At 42.3% G+C, this 15,405-nt stretch overlaps 1 protein-coding gene across 1 annotated transcript in view; it reads left to right on the top strand.

Annotated features, from left to right (window-relative positions):
* The first annotated feature begins 1,319 nt into the window (after positions 1-1,319).
* Positions 1,320-15,405, top strand: part of GLDC (glycine decarboxylase) — a 98,296-nt gene continuing 84,210 nt past the window's right edge. Inside the window, exons 1-2 of the mRNA XM_019438123.2 lie at positions 1,320-1,828; positions 2,373-2,451. Of these exons, the coding sequence (XP_019293668.1) occupies positions 1,577-1,828; positions 2,373-2,451 (331 nt within the window). The 5' untranslated portion in view covers positions 1,320-1,576. The remainder of the gene's footprint in view (positions 1,829-2,372; positions 2,452-15,405) is intronic.

Here is a 15,405-nt window from a genome sequence, read left to right as displayed (position 1 = left end):
TCAACTGACTCAGCCACCCAGGCGCCCCAAAGGTTTTATTTTATTTTTTTTATTAGAAAAAAAATTTTTTAATTGTTTATTTATTTTTGAGAGACAGAGAAAGCAGAGTGTGAACAGGGGCGGGAGGGGCAGAGAGAGGGAGGCACAGAACTCCAAGCAGGCTCCAAGCTCTGAGCTGTCAGCACAGAGCCTGTCGCAGGGCTGAACTCACAAACTGTGAGATCATGACCTGAGCCAAAGTCGGAGGCTCAACTAACTGAGCCACCAGGTGCCCCAAAGGTTTTATTTTTAAGTCATCTTTTTACCCAATGTGGGGCTCGAACTCAGAACCCCGAGATCAAGCGTCACATGTTCTATCCAGCCAGGTGCCCCAAAAGTTTATTTTTGATAAAAATCTTAAGAGACAGCTGGAGAGCTTAGAGTTACAAAATTTTCCAAGTAAGATGATAGTGCATAATATATACCTCAATATCTTTTGTATTTACCCCCTCCCCACACACATATGGAGAAAAGGTGTGGGGGAGGGAGAGAGAAGTAGTTCAAGTCTACTATTAGGGCAATTCTTTCAACAGTATAATCTCTTTTTAAATCCCACCAAGCTATGTGAGATGAGGACACTGAATGAAGCCGAGAGGTTGCGTAATTTGCCCACAATACAACTATAAATGACCACAACTATTTTTTTATTTAAAAAACTTTTTTTAATGTTTATTTACTTATTTTTCAGAGAGAGAGCGCACGCGAGCAGGGGAGGGACAGAGAGTGGGAGACAGAATCCCAAGCAGGTTCTGGCAGTCAGTACAGACGGAGCTGGAACCCACCAACCCTGAGATCATGACCTGAGCAGAAACCAAGAGTCGGATGCGTAACCGACTGAGCCACCCAGGCGCCCCCAAAGACGACAACTGCTAAAAAAAAAAAAAAAAAAAAAAAAAAAAAAAAAAAAAAAAAGTTCATCTGTCCATAGTGGTTTCCATGAAATATGAGCCTAAAATTAATGAATGAAGCCTAATTATTAGTCTGGCCTCCCTGTCAGAATCATCTGTCACCTCAGCTTAGTTCCCCAGGCACTCCGCCCGCCGTTGTGCAGCCGGATCCCGCGCCAGTGCGGTCCCAGACCTTGGCCCCGACCGCATGGAGCGCCCAGATCTCCCCATCAGCCAGAGATGGAGTACGAGTGACTGAGGACAGCACGTTCTGGGCCAGGCGCAGGACTCGGTTGAGGGCCGAGAAGAGAGTAGGGAGAGGGGGCGGGGCGGGACACGCCCCGCCCCCGCCCCTCCATCTACTCCCATTGGCTGAGGGTTTCCAGGCCCCATCCCACGGCCCGCCCGCCGGGCGACACTTAAAGTGTGCAGAGCAGGTGCCTCGCGTGGAGCAACAACTTTGCGCGCGTGTTTAGGCTGAGCGCGGCGCCCATTCATTGCCCACGAGCACCCATCCGTCTGTCCTACCGGTCGTCCAGAGAGAAGAGGCTCCAGGACGAAGGCAACCGCCACCTGGAGAACTGTGACCCAAAGGGGCCGAGAGTGCGGCTGACCCTCGTGGGCCAGGACAGGGGACTGTGGTCGCGACCATGCAGACGTGCGCCAGGGCCTGGGGGCTGCGTCTGGGCTGCGGAATCGGGGGCAGCCGCCGCCTGGCTGGGGGCAAGGGACCGCTTTGGGTGCCGCGGGGCCGTGACAGCAGCAGCGGCGGGGACAGCAGCAGAGCTGGGGACTCGCGCCTCCTCGAGCGCCTCCTGCCCAGACACGACGACTTCGCTCGGAGGCACATCGGCCCGGGGGACAAAGACCAGAGGGAGATGCTACAGGCCCTGGGGCTAGCGGTAAGGACCCCACCCGGCCCTCCAGGGCCTCACCCCGCCTTACCCAGGTTCTGCCGGCTCGGCCTCCCGGCCCCGCCTGAAGCTCTGCTTGGCTCCGCGTGGGACCCGCACCCCGGATCTTGGGCCCTGGCGTGGAAGCGAGCCTGCGAGTTCCGTTCCTGTGCCCCAGGCTTCTCTCACCCGTTTACTTTCTCCACCCGCTTTTCGCGCCTCAGAACCTTATGTTTTTCAACCCAACTCGCCCTCCTGATGAACCCTAACTTTGCAAAAGGAGGACCTCCTGGTTTATCCAATTATCTCTGGTTGCTGACTGAAATCCAGCCTAGAGTGGTCGAATCGCTACCCCAGTTCATTTGCTTTCCTCCAAGTGATTTCTGATTTGCTCAAAGTTGTTTTTTTTTTTTTTTTTAAAGAAACACTAATTAGGAGATTTAAATGAAGTTCCCACAAGCCTTTGTAGATGCAAAACAGAGGTGACTCCTTTAACTCAGAAGCACTTTCCTCTCCCTTTAGTGTTCACGGATTTATGTTTTTTTCATTTTAGAGTATTGATGAACTGATTGAGAAGACGGTGCCTGCCAGCATCCGCTTGAAAAGACCCTTGAAAATGGAAGACCCTGTTTGTAAGTTGCCGGGAGAGCTCCCTTTGACTCTGCTTGCTTTGGCCTATTTGTCTTCTACATTTTCTGAAAATCCAGCTCTGGGTTAGGATTGCCCAGTACTGGGAATATGTTTATTAAAACAAAACAGTGCGAGTACCTCAAAGGGCGGGAGAGGGTGGAATATTTAGTTCCTGGAGCAATCAGTTCTGTACCCTAGGTTGGAGTCCATGCCTCGCCTTTCTAGCTCTTTATCTAGGCGCCAGCAAACTGCCGGTGGAAGGAAGGCAGTGCACAAGGCTGTGGAAGACTCCCCATGTCCCAGGCCATGGTTCTCACATCCTTTGGGTTGAGATGTCATCACCTCTGCAGGTCAGGATACTGAAAGGAGAAAGGACATGCTTATAATCATATACAACTAAGGAAGTGACAAAAATGGGAGGAGATGCAGACATAAGGCCTCCTAGCCCAAGCTTCTTTATATCACAACAGCTTCAAATTGTTCTCTTATGTCCAATTTCATTTACTTATATCTACTGTAAGGCAGCAGTACTCTTCAAGTTCAAATAATTTTTATGAAGAAATATGCAAAAAAGATTTGTGCCTGGTTAAAAAAGTTTAGTTTACTCATAGGATTACTTAGAATTTAGTTTCATACTTAAATATTTTTAATAGTCCTGAAGACGGACTTTCAGAGGTATTTTTATGAGTACTTGACTTAATGGAGTGAGACAAGAATCCGCATGTCAAAGGGTCAGGCAGAGCTGAAGAGCTCTCGCTCTCTCTTTCTCTTTTTAAAAAATTTTTTTTAAATTTTAATGTTTATTTATTTTTGAGAGAGAGACAGAGCACCAGTGGGAGAGAGGCAGAGAGAGCAGGAGACACAGAATCCTAAGCAGGATCCAGGCTCTGAGCTGTCAGCACAGAGCCTGACATGGGGCTTGAACTCAAACCATGAGATCATTGACCTGAGCTGAAGTGGGATGCTTAACGCTTAATTAATTGACTGAGCCACCCAGGCGCCCATCTCTTTCTCTCTTTTAAACAGGAAAGAATTTTCTTGGGTTATCTGGTTTTTGAATCACAGAGATGCTGTCTCTTAGACTTTTGGAGTCAGGAGAAGAAAAGGAACTTTGTTTGTTTTTTTTTTTAGGACACAAAAGATATGTGGATGGCAAACTTTATTTTGTTTTATACTTGATCTTAGCCAAAAGGCCAAGAAGTGATAAAATTTATTTTGTTTTAAAGTAGACAACTTGAAGTATGAAGCCAGTCCAGCTCCAGCTGGCTAATGTAACTCAGGTTATGATAAGAATTGCTCCCCTTGTTGGTTTCAGATCTGAACCATTTCTTCTGATGGCAAAGACCTTGCCCTTAGAGGAAAATCTGCACATTTTGTTCAATTGAACTGATTCAGTCCTGGGATAGTCTTATCTATTTCAGTTTTAGGAAACCAGAATCCTGATTTATTGGATGTTTAAAGAGTGAAGAGTTGTATATATATATATATTTTAAATTTATTTATTCATTTTTGAGAGAGCGAGCAGGTGAGGGACAGAGAGAGAGAGAGGGAAACAGAATCCTAAGCAGACTTTGTGCAGTCAGTGCAGAGCTCCACAGCAGGGTTCGAACTCACGAACTGTGAGATCATAACCAGAGCCGAAATCAAGAGTTGGATGCTTAACCAATTGAGCCACCCAGGCACCCCAAGAGTTGTATATATTTTTAAGAGTTGTATATTTTAAAATTTAAAATCTTTACTTATTTTTGAGAGAGAGAGATAAAGCATGAGCAGGGGAGGGGCAGAGAGAGAGAGAGAGGGAGATAGAGAATCTAGAGCCTGAAACAGGCTCCAGGCTCTGAGCTGTCAGCACAGAGCCTGACATGGGGCTGGAACTCACGGGTAGTGAAATCATGACCTGAGCCGAAGTCAGAGGCTTAACTGACTAAGCCACACAGGTGCCCCTAAGAGCTGTATATTTTTAAAGCAAGCCTTAGGTAATGCATTTCTGAGATTTTCAAAGTCAGAAAATGTTTGGGTCACCCATTCTTACAATATACTCTAAAACAAGATGTTCTTTAAGAGCATTAGAGCCTAGGGAACATGTCAAAGCCGCCTCTCTAAAAAAAGTTCAGCTGTTTCTTCCCAGCTGAATAATGTGAACATTGGGGGATTCCATTTCTCCTCTTTCATTGAAAGTGAACTCCTGATAAGTAATTTGCAACTTAACTGTAAACTTTAAACCCAGTGGCTTCTGTGAGATTTGGGGCTGGTTCCATCTGGTTATTCTGAGATGACTCAGAGAAAATATTGCACAGTCAGGATTCCACCCCCTTCTCCCTCACCTTGAAGTGAATTGGCTTTCCAACAAAGCTTGCTTCTTGGAAGAATGAGCTCTGGTTGGGGCAGGCAGAGAATGTGTCAGCAAGGCATCAATGTTTTATTCTGAGGTGTGCACATGTCATGGTTAATGAATGTCCTTCACATGAGGAGAACAAACTGGTCCGGGTAACCTCCAGTAGTAGCATTTCCATTTAATAGTAGAGTAGCATTACCCAAACAGTTTCATGTTGAATGCTTGTTTTCTGTTGTATTCAGAGAGGAATTCTGGACCCAATATTTGTTCACTGTATACACAGGAAACTAACAAGAGCTAGTTGGTTACATGAGTCTTAAATGCCCTCATTGCTGAGTAAAAAGAGAGCTGTAAGCACCATGGAGATCCTTGAGTTAGTTCTTACACATAATTTAATAATCTCGAACATTTGTTTAGTGCTTACCATATAGTAGGTACTTTTAAAAGTGCTTTTCATGTGTTAATTTAGTCCTTAGCACAATCCTATCAGGTAAGTACCAGTATCATCTGTTTTACAGGGGATATGTCGTAACTTACAGTGGAGGCAGAAGTTGACCCAGGCAGCCCAGATCCACTGTCCACCCTCCAAAGTCTACACCACTGTTTTCACTGTGCCTTCTGCAAAGTAGAAAACTCCTGACTCTGAAGTATCCAGTTTATTGATATGCACAAATCCAATCATGCCAGAATCCCTCTGCCATTTGCCAACTGCTCTGGTGGAAATGCAGTGGCATACTGAGAGCACAGATGTGGAAACACTCAGCCCACTACCAGGGAGAGGGAAGGGGTGATGGGTGCAGCACTAGGGTTGAGTATTGAGGGATGAGTCGTGATGGCTTTGCTGGACAAGGCTGTGGGAGGCTGCCACAGAGGGACCATCATGTACTGGATAGAGTGGCCTGACAGAATCAGATGATTCATCTGTCCTGAGGGATGCTCCCCTCCCCTTGGACACTTAAGTGCTTTGAAAGAATACCTTGATTATCAGTTGAATTCTCAGTAAATCATGCTTCAAAGAAGCAAAGCTACTCAATTCAAAATCCTATTATCCTGTTCAAGTGAATCCACTCTCCCTCACCCACATACACATAAAGAGAAAAAAATAGGAAGGATATATATCAATGGCAGCATTCATTTCCCTGGATGGGCCATGAGGGATGATTTTAGCTTTCTTTTTATTACCTTGTTTTTTCTACATTTTCTACAGTAACTATTTTATAATACCAAATTTCAAAGTACTTTGTGTATGAACCAACTAATCACTTTTAGCTATGGTATGCCTCTCTGTGTAGTATTCTCAGTAAAATAATCTCAAGCTAACCAGACTGAACTAGTCCAGAACTGCACAGAAGCTGCAGGGTTTAAAGTTTACACAAAATTGCACATTGCTTATTGTGAGCATGCTGAGGAAGAAAGGAGACATTAACCCCTCTAATGTTCAAAGTGTTCAAGCAGAACTAAGCAGCTGAGCTGTCACAATGAGACTTTTGACAGACTTGTGGGAGCTTAATGTTCTAAGCCACATCTTTTAGAGTGTTATTTAATAAATGGTTAATGGAAGGAGTGTTGTGTAATGCAGCTGCAGGTGGTAACTATGTCACCCAAGTGGGGTTGGGCATTTTCCTGCACTGACCTCAAGGACACCTAAACAGGATAACAGTTCCCCAGGTGATAGATGTCAGGTGTCTTTCAGCTGGATGATATCCATCATTGGGTTCTGTCTGTAGACTCCTCAGTTTGTGACAAGGCTCACCCTTGGCCTTTACCTGGCCAAGTTCCCAGTTTATATGAATTAATTTGTCTTTTTAATACTAGTGGATTTTCATTATGCAGCTGTGGAAATAAACGAAGACCAGTCAAATGAGAAAAGCAAAGACTATTTATTCTGTACTTGTTATAGGGGGAGTCAGCCTTTTGTTTTGGCAGAGGAATGGGAAAACCTTATAGTGAAATAAAGGAAAGGCTTCAGTTATGCCAGTGTTGGGGGCTATTGGCATGCGGAAGATGTAGGGGAGGCAAGTAGAAGCAGGGATCCTCTGTGATTGGTTAAGGGTGTGTATTTGGCTTTTATGGTTGGTCGTACATCAGAAGCCAGCACCAAAATTAAGGTAGCTGTCAGTTATTAATCAAGTCCTGGCCAATAATTTTTGGTCAATTATTATGTAAGTTATTGTGCAGTTTGCTGCATAGTCACTGAAGATAACAAGTTGACTTTCTGCAAGTCTAACTTACAGCAGGCTGGCTTTTGGAGTTTGTTATAGAAAAGGTGTTGGTTTCTTGAGCAGGTTGCTGCAGGTTGTGGGTGAAAGTTCTGTGGTAATATATGGTCTGCCATTGTCTATTTGTGTATTCAGTCTCTTACAATAGAATCTATCTTGTCCTTTTATTTTTGTCATGAATTCTTATTAGGCAGATGGCTGTGGATCTGATACCTTGGAAAGTCAGTCTATTGCCTAAATTGCTAAATGTTCATCGGCCATCTAGTATGTGCAAAGCACTGTGAGGAAAAATATATGAGTAAACATAATCACTTTCCTCAAGCTTATATCTTACCTTCTTAATATAAATATGTCAGTTAAAAAGTTAAACACAGTTAAAAAGTCCCAGGTGCCCTGAGAAGTTTGGATAAAATGCTGCGAGTATTCAGCAGTTGGATGGAGAAATGGGATTTCTGGAACAACATAAAGAGTTGAAATATATCTTCTCCAGTTAGAAGCAAAGACAATACCTTTACATTGACTATGTTCTTTTGGTGTGTAAATATACTTCATATAAGAAGGGAAAAATGCAAAGGAATAAAGGCAGTATCTTCACTGAGAACAGAAAATGGCAAATGCAGCATGAAAAGCATAATTAGGGAAGTATTTTAATGTTGTTGTAGTTCTGTTCATGGAATCTTAATCAGAATAATTATGTAAATCACTCAGGGATTCTAGTGTATGTTCCAACATGACAAAAGCAATTCTTTAGGTGTTCTACAAATTTAACTCAATTCTGACACTATCCACCTGGAGGTAGCATAATATGCTACAGATTAAGGACTCAATAACAAAACTGCCTCTTCTTCAGATGCCAATCCCAAGTCCACCTGTGCTTCTGACCAACAAGCTATAAATTGGAGGTTCCCACAATCCCCTTCGTGGGTTTGATTAATTTGCTAGAGCAGCTCACAGAACTCAGAAACATTTCATATGTTTACTGGTTTATTTTAAAGGATATTATAAAAGATACAGATGAGTCACCAGATGAAGAGGTACATAGGGTGAGGTCCATAAGGGTTTTGAGCACAGGAGCTTCTTCCCTTGTGGAACTTGGGGTTCACCACCCTCTCAGCATGTGGATGCATTAGCCATCCTAGAAGCTCATCAAATTTTGTCCGAGATTAATCTGTAGCCTCCCACCCCCACCCCTTCCTCTCCTCAGAGGTCTGTGGGTGAGGCTAAGAAAATTCCCACCCTCTTATCACTTGGTCTTTTTAGGTCTTTCTAACCAGCCCCATCCTGAGGCTTTTTAGGGACACCACCCTAAAACACTCATTAGCATAAATGTGACTTTTTACAAGGGCTTCTTATGAATAACAAAGGAATCCCATTACTCAAGAAATTCCAAAGACAAAGACCATATATAGTTTTTATTATTACCACAGGGATATTTCAGTTAAATATGTGGAGGTGTATCCCAATAGAAGTTGAGAAATGAAAATATTTTAAAAGGGATGTGTCCTGAAATAAATTATAATCAGTTTTTTCACTTTTTATATTTATTTTTTAAAGTTTATTTATTTATTTTGAGATAGAACCAGTGAGGAAGGGGCAGAGAGAAGGGGACAGAGGATCCGAAACTGGCTCTGTGCTGACAGCAGATAACCCAATGTGGGGCTCAAACTCAAGAACTGTGAGATCAGGAATTAAGGCTGAAGTCATATACTTACTTAACTGACTGAGCCACCCAGCCACCCCAGTTTTTTCCCTTTTTAAAATTAGAATACAAAGTTGAAATCTCAGTCTTTATAAATTGACCATTTTTAGCATTAAAATGTTTGGGACTTATTTATTGACATATAAAGGATACAAACATGTAAACATGCTGATGAGAGCCCAAATAAAATAGGTCCTGTGACTGGGACAAAGAACATAACATGTAAAAACAACTTTTCCTTTTCATCTTGCTAATGGATAATGGAATTCATCCAGCATCATCAAACATTTTATATAAATGAAACTGCTTATTGGGGCGCCTGTTGGCTCAGTTGGTTGAGTGTCTCTTGATTTAGGCTCAGGTCATGGTTTGTGGGATCAAGCCCGCCTCCAACTCAGCACTGACAGTGAGGAGCCTGCTTGGCATTATCTCTCTCTCCCTTTCTGTCTCCCCTACTCTCTCTCTCTTTCAAAATAAATAATAAAAATAAACTTAAAAACAGTAAAGTTTAAATGATATTGATGGAGTGTGAGGCAGGTTGAGGGCAAAATACAAGCTAGCACCCCCCCCTCCCCCAAGTGGGATTATGGGTGATACTCCTCAGGCACTTCTGGCTGCCCAAGTGATAAAGTTTTGGGGTAATGGGGGGTTCGTGAGCTCTGGAGCTGAAGACCAAGAAAGAATTCTTGAAGAGGAAGAGCTGCACTATAAGTGCGGGGGTGGAGGGTGACCATTTTATGGGGTCAGGGGCAGTTTCCAAAGAGACTTTAACATGCTGAAGACTTTCTGGAGGCCTAGCTTTGTCCAGCTAAGGTTGTTTTTCCCTCTAGCAAAGCATTAACATTAAGACAGTAGGGATTCCTGGACTTTAGGAAATGATGGGATTGCCTCTTTCTGGTAAACTGGTGGAGATTCTTATCAGTTTACCATTTGGGTTTTTATGTCCTTTCCTGTTTTGGGAGCCTAGAGTGTCCAAGGATTATCATACACAACCCACCTGGGGTGGGGAGGGTGCTGTTAGCCTGCACTTTGCCCTCAGCTTGCCCCATCCTCCCTCATCACAAGGACAAAGGAAAGGACAAAACAAATGGTTAAACTGATAGAGTACACCAGTTTACCAGAAAAAGGCAATCCCATCAATAGCCTAATCTCCAGTAACCTGTAGACTGAGTTTCCTGGAGCCCCAACATCACCCCTCCATCGTGATATGGGGAACAAAGGAGAAGGAAATGGCAGATAAAACTAAATTTCCTTATAACCTGCAGCCCATTGACAAATACTTGTGGCAAATATAAGAGTATAACATTTCTCCAGGAACTCCCTACTGTGTTCATGTTAATGCTTTGCTAGGGGGAGAAACAAATTTAGCTTGACAATAGCTAGGCCTCCAGTAATCTGTGAGTCTTTAGCATGTGGAAGTCTCAGCGGAAACTTGCCTGTGGACTTTACCTTCCCCAAATCCATGGTTTGTAACCAGTTACACTCCACAACCCCAGTGCAGTTCTTCCTGCCCACGGGTCCTGTCCCTGTGCTTCAATAAAATCACCTTTTTGCACCAGATGTCTTCAAGAATTCTTGGCCTTCAGCTCCAAACCCCACGAACCCCACCATCACCCCGGAAGGGCAAAGGGAGGGAGAGAATCTTAAGGAGGCTCCATGCCCAGTGCAGAGCTGGCCTTGGGGCTCTATCTCAGGGACTTGATCTCACAACCGCTGCTGCATGGGATATTTAACTGACTGAGCCACCCAGGTGCCCCTGAAATTACTTCTTTAAAATATTTTAAAAACTGACTTTTTGGTGGTGGGGGCTGGGGGGGGCGGGGGAGGAAGCTACTATATCCTTTATCTCTTGCTGTATAAGAAGTTACTGTAAAACTCCATGGCTTAAATATTTATTGGACATTTATTATCCTCACTGTTTCTGTGGGTCAAGAATCCAGGAGCAGCCAAGCTGGATGGTCCTGGCTCAGAGTCTTTTATGATATTGCTGCCACATGTTGGTGGATGCTCATCTAGGCCTGGAGGAGCCACTTGCAAGGTGGCTCACTCACAACTGCTGCCAAGTTGGTGCTGTCTGTGTGTGGGAGATCTTAGTTCATCCCCACATGAGTCTCTCCCAAGGGCTGCTTAAGTGTCTTCACATGACAGGTGAATTCCCCCGGAGCCAGTGATTCAAGAGAGAAAGAAAGGCAGGCAGAAGCTATCCTTTTTATGACATAATCTTGGAATTCCTATAGCATCACTTAACACCACTTTCTATTGATTAGAATGAGTTATTAAGTCTGGCCTGAATTCAAGGGAAGGGGAATTAACGTTCACTTAAAAACGTGTGCTTTTTTTTTTTTAATTTGAATATAGTTGGCACATAATGTTACATTAGTTTCAGGTGTACATCATAGTGATTGGACAACTCTATACATTCTGCTGTGCTTGCCACAAGTGCAGTTACCATCTGTCACCATGCAGTGCTATTCCTTATATCATTGACTATATTCTTTATGCTGTGACTTTTATTCTCATGCCATACTCATTCCATAACTGAGAGCCTGTATCTTCTGCTCCCCTTCACCCATTTTGCCCACTCCCTTCCCCTCCATCCCCTCTGACAACCATCAGTCAAATTTGTTCTCTGTATTTATAGGTCTGATTCTATTTTTTGTTTACTCATTCGTTTTATTTTTTTAGATTCTGCTAAAGAGTGGAGTCATATGGTATTTGTCTTTCTCAGTCTGATTTATTTTACTTAGCATAATATATCCAAAACATGAAGAAGTTATACAACTCAATACTAAAAAAGAATCAGATTAAATTAATCTGGGGAAGAGGACCTGAGTAGACATTTTTCCAGAGAAGAAATACAAATATCCAACAGGCATATGAAAAGATGTTCAACATCATTAATAATCAGGGAACTGCAAATCAAAACCACAATGAGGTATCACCTTATACCTGTCAGAATGGCTAAAATAAAAAAGACAACAAATGACAAGTGTTGGCAAAGATGTGGAGAAAGAAAAAGGAACACTTTTACACTGTTGGCAGGAATGTAAATTGGTGCAGCTACTCTGGAAAACAGTATGAACTTTCCAAAGAAACTTCAAAATAGAAATGTCATATGATTCAATAATTCCACTAGTGGGTATTTACTCAAAGGAAATGAAAACACTAATTTGAAAAGACATGCACCCCTATGTTTAGCACAGCATTATTTACAATAGCTAAGATATGGAAGTAACCTGTGTCCACTGATAAAATGAATAGGGAAGATGTGGTATATATGTGTATACATACACATACACACAGTGGAATAAAAAAAATGAACAGGGAAGACATGGTATATATGTGTATACACACACATACACACAAAATGGATGGGATCGTGCCATTTACAACAAAGGAGGACCTAGGGGATATGCTATGTCTCCACCCTTTGAAAGGAGGACTTAAAAAGAATGTACAGATGTATTTTTTTACTAGACTTAATTATTTATCTTGAAAAAAATTTTTTTAATGTTATTTTTGAGAGAGAGAGACAGAGACAGAGACCAAGCAGGGAAGGGGCAGAGAGAGAGGGAGACGCAGAATAGGAAGCAGGTTCCAGGCTCTGAGCTGTCAGCACAGAGCCCGATGTGGGGCTTGAACTCACAGACCGCGAGATCATGACCTGAGCCGTACTTGGCCGCCCAACCGACTGAGCCACCCAGGCGCCCCTAGACTTAATTTTTAGATCACTTTTAGGTTCAGAGCAAAATTAAGTGTAAGGCACAGAGTTCCCACATACCTCCTGCCTCGAGATAGCCTCCCCCATTATCAATATACCCCGCCCCCCAAAGTGATACAGTTGTCACAACTGATGAACCTCCATTGACACATCAACACCCAAGGTTCATAGTTTACATTAAGGTTCACTCTTGGTGTTGTACATTCTATGGATTTGGAGAAATGTATAATGATGTGTCTACCTCTATAGTATCATACAGAATAGTTTCACTGCCCTAAAAATATCCTGAAGACATTTTTTTCCCCTCCAGACATTGAAAAAAAAATTTTTTTTAAATGTTTATTCAATTTTGAGAGACAGAGAGACAGAATGCAAGCAGGGGTGGGGCAGAGAGAGAGGGAGACATAGAATCTGAAGCAGGCTCCAGGCTCTGAGCTGTCAGAGAACAGAGGCCGACATGGGGCTTGATGACCTGAGCCAAGGTCAGAAGCTTAACTGACTGAGACACCCAGGCGCCCCTCCCTGCAGACATTTTTAAACTACCACATTCATCCAAATTAACACATATTTCTATCATAAATTATAAATAATTTTATCTGTTACAATTATTCAATGTTATCAAAATGAAATCAGTCATATTGTATCACTATATTGTAAATATAGTGTTACTCCTAAGGACTATTATGGTACACAGGTCCATTTGCCCATACACTAAATGTCCCCATCTACTCACTTTTGTCACCAATGGGTTATAAGCTATCATCAAAGCTAATTTTACAGCTTCCTCCGTCTGCTTCCCTTTCTCATTTACTGGGAAGCTTCTATTGAAGATAAGTTACCGTTTTAGGCACTGAGGGTAAGAATCAAGGGGTAAAGGATGATAAAGATATGACCCTGACTATAGGTTATAAATAATAGGGAGATAGATATTGAGTAGCAGTGAGATCTGTAAATTAGGAAGAATGCTTTGGCTGAAGTTAAGACATGAGCAGAGACATGGAGGTATAGAGATAACATGGTTATTTTGATATGGTGAATGACCATGTATGTAGAATATCAGGCTGCCAAAAGGCATAGAAAACAAGGTATGGGGGGATTCAGAGCCATGATAAAGGATTTATTTTTTCTCTGTAATGAGAAGATAATAACAGTTATTACAGAGGGAAGTGACATGACTGTGTTTTGCAGAGTGCCTCTGATATCAGAGGCAAGGAGACCAGCTGGGAGATTGTTGGAGAGTTTAGAGGTGAGATTTTAAATGTGCATTCATTCAGGTCCACCAAGAAATACTCACCAGGACAATATTAGATATGCAAGAAATTTACTGGGAGTGGGAACAAGAGAAGGCAGGGGAACCTTTAGACTGTGATGCAGATCTGACCCTGGTGGAAAGGGAGAGGGATGGAAGGAGAAATGGCTAGGAAACTCTTAGACTGCAGTACAGATCTAAGAAACTTTTGGTCAGTCCAAATGAGAGTCCTTGAGTCAAAGTTGCCCATGGGAGGGGGTCCCACAGCTTGCAAGAATGGGCCTGCATTAGTTCTCTTGCTGTTGTTAGTAATTGACTGGGAGTAGCCTATGGGGATTATGGTTTCAGTATAAACATGGTGGTTGATCCAGAGACACAGCAGGCGGACTGTCAGTCAATTTCTAGGCTGAATGTCTTGAGGTGATGTAATCTTATTAACAAAAGGAACAGGAGAAGAAGAGGGTACTGGAGGAAGTAGAGATTATGCTCTTGTTTGAGCAGAATTGTGTTTGAGGTGTTCATGGAACATGCATTTGGAAACGTTGAAGCAATAGTCAGAAACATGAGTCGAGAGATGGAGTTCCAGATTTCGTGAGTCTTCTAAATGAATTCATGGGAGTGAGATTTCTTAGAGATGGAATATGGGAAGAAATGTGGAAGCCAGGATGTTGGGAAATAGAGCATGTAAAAGGGAGGCAGAACAGTCTGAGGAGAAATAATTCCAAAGGCTGGAGGTAGGGTGTTCTGTGCCCTATTGTCATATTCTGGACCTTTCTTAGGCATAAAAGGGAGTAAAGTCCACCTGAGGGTGTAAGGACATTCTGAAGTAAGTGTTGAGAGGTTGCCTGTCTGATCTGAGTAAGAGACAGGAATTGGGAGACTGAACATTAAAGAAAAGTGGGAAGGTCCAGAATAGCTATTGTGAACATCTGTGTAGGAAGAAACCTCATAATTTTACACACACATAAACAGTATTTTTACAAAAATGTAAACAATTTTAGTAAGGATTCTCAATATCTAGAGCATCAACATACTGATTAAGCAATGAAGAAATACAATTTCTGAGATTCTGAAATTATTGCATTAATGAGTTAATGTAGTGCATTATTTCACAGAACTTGCTTAATAGCTGAATTTCCATTTATAAACGTTTCTCTGAGGCCCAAACTTTTAAGGATGCAGTTGAACTAAATGTGAGAACAGTTTGTGCATTGATTTGTCATCATGGGATTCTGTGATGGGTGATTATTTATTGTGAATATTGAGCTAGCTATATGTGGGAGTTTAGGTGAGTTTTCATTGCAACACCTTGATCCACCCATATTTTCTGAGCACTTACTATGTGCCTAGCAACCCGCTATGCCCCTGCTCATAAAGAGATTATAATTTAGTGGGTAAGGTTCTGGGTTGGACTATAAATTTCTCCCTATGCCTATTCCTTCTATCTATAAAAAATGATCTCTTTCCTGCAAGCATGTTAAATTGTTTGAATTGGACTCCTAGAACATATTCTTCCCTTGGTTTTGTTCTGCTGGCTATAACAATGTCCCCGCAAGGCAGCAATGAGGAAAAACAAATAATCCAGGACTTGCACTCTGATTCTGATTTCAAATTTACCATTTGGCCTGATTACATAGGTAAACTGGTATTCCAGATAAATATGAATTGTAATGTTTCTCTGTATATTTCTTTAAAAAATGTTCATAGATTAAACGAAAAGATGTGGTGGAGGA

The sequence above is a fragment of the Panthera pardus genome, unplaced genomic scaffold (assembly GCF_024362965.1).
Source record: "Panthera pardus isolate Hobbes unplaced genomic scaffold, ASM2436296v1 HiC_scaffold_20, whole genome shotgun sequence".
In the NCBI taxonomy this organism is placed as follows: Eukaryota; Metazoa; Chordata; class Mammalia; order Carnivora; family Felidae; genus Panthera; species Panthera pardus.
The sequence above is the reverse complement of the archived record's forward strand: the minus strand, read 5'-3'. Positions and strand labels throughout refer to the sequence as shown.